Source organism: Solanum tuberosum, unplaced genomic scaffold, assembly GCF_000226075.1.
Source record: "Solanum tuberosum cultivar DM 1-3 516 R44 unplaced genomic scaffold, SolTub_3.0 scf00069, whole genome shotgun sequence".
NCBI classification, from domain to species: Eukaryota; Viridiplantae; Streptophyta; class Magnoliopsida; order Solanales; family Solanaceae; genus Solanum; species Solanum tuberosum.
The window spans coordinates 1,708,752-1,712,322 of NW_006238995.1; the positions used below are offsets into that span (position 1 = coordinate 1,708,752).

A 3,571-nucleotide genomic window follows, 5' to 3' on the forward strand; every position below is an offset into this window, starting at 1 on the left:
GAATGACTGGTACAGATGAGGAATTGGCCTAGCCAACGCTTGATCAACCCTTTTGTTCTTCATCTCCGCTTCGTCATCTGTTGGGACATAACCCAAACCAAACTTTGCTACTTTGGCGGGAATTTGGATAGGCTCGACGATTCCTTGACAATGTTTTCCCAACCCAAAACCCGGTTCAAAACTGTTCTGGAGCATGACAGTAGCAACCATCTTGTAAACTGTAGGCATAGGGGGGTGTGGAGCCAAGTCATCACCGGAGGCATTTACCAGCTCCACCGTGTAGAAATCATAACCTCGAGAGATATCATCAACGATTGGTGCATACCCATTGGAATGGCTCCCTTCACCATAAATGACCAATTCCTGGTCCTTCCAAACAAATTTTAACAGTTGGTGAAGGGTAGATGGCACAGCCCCGGCCATATGGATAAACGTTCTTCCCAGAAGCAGATTGTAACTAGTGTTGATATCCAACACCTGGAACTCCACATTAAACTCTGCAGGACCCATCTGAATTCCCAAGTTTACTGCCCCTATCGTGTCTCTCTGCACTCCATCGAAAGCTCTCACATTGACCTGGTTTTGTTGAACCTTTCCCAAGTCGAATTTCAGCTGCTTGAGAGTCGAAAGTGGGCAGATATTGAGACCGGACCCATCGTTGACCAAAACACGATTTATAACTTTGTCCCGGCATTTGATGGTGACGTGCAGAGCTTTGTTGTGCATCCTTCTTTCAAAGGGTAACTCTTCGTCACAAAAGCTGATTCGATGTCCCCGAATGACCTGATTTATCATGGCTGCTAGAATGTCACTGTTGGTACCCACGGTCACATAAGTATCGTCCAGAGCCTTCATCAACGCTTGCCTATGCAGTTGTGAACTCATCATCAAAGTCCATACAGAAATCTGAGTTGGTGTCTTCTCCAAATGCTTCATAATTGAATAGTCTTTCGACTACATTTTCCTCCAGAACTCTTCAGCTTCACTAATCGGCCTTTTTGTCTGATCCTTTTTCTGCCCTCCTTGAGCTAACTCTTCCGGTGTGTAGCACCTGACGGATCTGGTCATACCCTGGGTAACAGCCGTTTCAATTACAAACTTTGGTTGGGTAAGAGCTTCTCGTGGCACCAAGGCAACAACCTTCTCGGGTGTCAAAATCACAAACTCTTTCTTCTCTCTGATGCTCAACGAAGCTACCGCCCTTTCCAGTTCATCAGGAGCAATCGGAACTATTGCCTTCGTCACGCACCAGTCATCATCTGTCTCTATCATATTGATAGTAGCACCTCTATGATTTGGCAAAGGATTACTATTGACATTGGGCGCAACTGTCTGAAGAGAGACCACATTTTGGTCAATCAGGTCTTGGATCTTAGGTTTCAGGTTAATACAGTCCTCGGTATCATGTCCAACGCTACTGGAGTGATACGCGCACCTCTGATCAGGTCTGTAAAACTTTGAGCTAGTGTCAACTGGCTTGAGCCCCACTAGATGAATATATCCTGCCGCAGTTAATCGCTCGAGCAACTTTGTTTGGCTTTCAATGAGCGGAGTGAAAATTCTGGCGGGCTTCTTCTCAAATCTAGGACGGGGGGGATCGTAATTGCTTTGTTGAGGATGAGGCATTTGACAATAATCTGGATTGTTTGGACGGGGGGCTTGATATCTGGGATATGAGTTGGTTTGATAGCTTGGTTGTGGAGCTTGGTGGTTTGAGGGGGTATTTTGGTAAAGTGGAGTTGGGGTTTGATACATTGGGGGAGGCGTTTGGTAATTTGTCTGAATGTTGGCACAGTTGGGGGCGGCATTTCGGTAGTGATGAGATGGAGTCTGGTAATCTGGAGGGGGAGTTTGGTAGATAGTAGGGGGAGTTTGGTAGCTAGGAGGAGGAGTATTTTGATAACTGGGGGGAGGGGTACTTTGGTACTCATCTGGTGCAAAACGAGCCGGGTACGAACCCTGTGAAGGTCGAGAACGAGCTTGGTATGATAAGGATTTCCTTGGGGTCTTCTTCCCCTCGTAAGAGATAGAGGACACATCCTCTCTTTTCTTCTTCAACAAGCCCGAAGATCCGGGTGAGGCAGCAACACGGGCAATCTTCCCGGTTCTCAATCCATCTTCGATAGTCTCACCTACCTTGACTATCTCAGCAAATTTTGCTCCAACGAGCAACATGCTTCTGTCATAATACTCGGTCTCTTGCACCCGCACAAACACCTCGACAATTTCCTTTTCTGACTTACGAGGTCTCACTCTAGCTACCTCCTTTCGCCACCTATATGCGAATTCTCTAAAACTTTCGGTCGACTTCTGCTTCATCTTCTCCAAGGAGTAGCGATCAGGAACAATCTCCACATTGTAGGCGAATCTTTCGATGAAGTCCTTAGCCAGAGCGTTCCAACTAGACCATTGTCTCGTTTCATGAGACGTAAACCACTCTAGAGCCTCTCCGCTCAGACTTCGGCTAAAAAGCCGCATTAACAAAGCTTCGTCTTTTCCAACTCCAACGAGTTGGTCACAGTAGGCCCCCAGGTGTGCTAAGGGGTTCCCCGTTCCTCTGAAGATGTCAAATTTTGGCACCTTGAACCCTTTCGGGAGGTCCAAATTCGGATGAATGCACATGTCTTCGTAACTCAACCCGGCGACCTCAGGAATGCAGTTCAACTCCTTCAGGGCTTTTCTAATTTCCTCTTTCGCATCTATCTTGGCGGTCTCTTCCTTTGACCTCCACTCTCTCTCCCTCTCCTCATAGTGGTCGAGCTCCGAACCATAGGGGTCATGCTCGTTAGGGACCGGTATTTGGAAAGTGGTTTTTTGTGGTAGTGGTGGAGCAATAGAGGGACTTTGGGCATTTTGACTGGCTTGATAATTTTGAGGGAAAGCCTAAGGGTTGGTATGTTGATTTTGGTGATGGAGGGAAATGTGCGGGCGGTTAACATTTTGGCTTTGAGGGGGTAGGCCAGTTTGGTGGTTTGCATTGGGGGAAGGGAGTAGTGCTTGGAGGCTGGTATTTTGAGGAGGGGGTGGTGTTTGATAGGAGGCTGAGGCGTAATGAGGGTTTTGGGTGGTAAGGTCAATGATGAAGGGATTACGAGCAGGACTTGAAGGCTGGTTTTGAGCTTGTTCCATGTCAGGAATGGGAATTTGAGCTAGCGGTCTTCCGTCTGGTTGAGCATTGACAGCAAAAATTGGAGGAGGCAAATCTTGTTTCCTCTTCATCTCAACCCTCATCTCAGCAATTTGTTGCATCAACTGTATGATCAGTTCATTCTGATCAGCAAGGGCGGGCTGAGCCACCACGACATCAGTAAGGCTGGTTTCTTCGTTGTTATCACCCATTGCCGCTTGTCCCTTTTGTGAATTTTGACTGGGGAAGGAATCTTTAGGACCTTTAGATCTAGCGAAATAAGGATCGGCCAGTGTATCAACACAGATCAGTTCTTACTACCTGCAGAGAAAAACAACTCAAAGGCAAATCTATTAGTATTAGGTATGGATGAATAATGCAAGATATCACATAGAAAGTAGATAAACACATAAAAGTTGCTTTGTCTAAGAACAATGCCAACCC

At 46.7% G+C, this 3,571-nt stretch overlaps 1 protein-coding gene across 1 annotated transcript; it reads right to left on the minus strand.

Annotated features, from left to right (window-relative positions):
• Positions 1-954: 954 nt before the first annotated feature.
• On the minus strand, positions 955-3,339 carry LOC107060251 (uncharacterized). Its single transcript, XM_015307888.1, has 3 exons — positions 3,093-3,339; positions 2,244-2,861; positions 955-2,132 (listed from the first exon to the last, which is right to left on the minus strand). Exons 1-3 carry the CDS (start codon positions 3,337-3,339, stop codon positions 955-957), a joined length of 2,043 nt encoding a protein of 680 aa, XP_015163374.1.
• Positions 3,340-3,571: the final 232 nt, after the last annotated feature.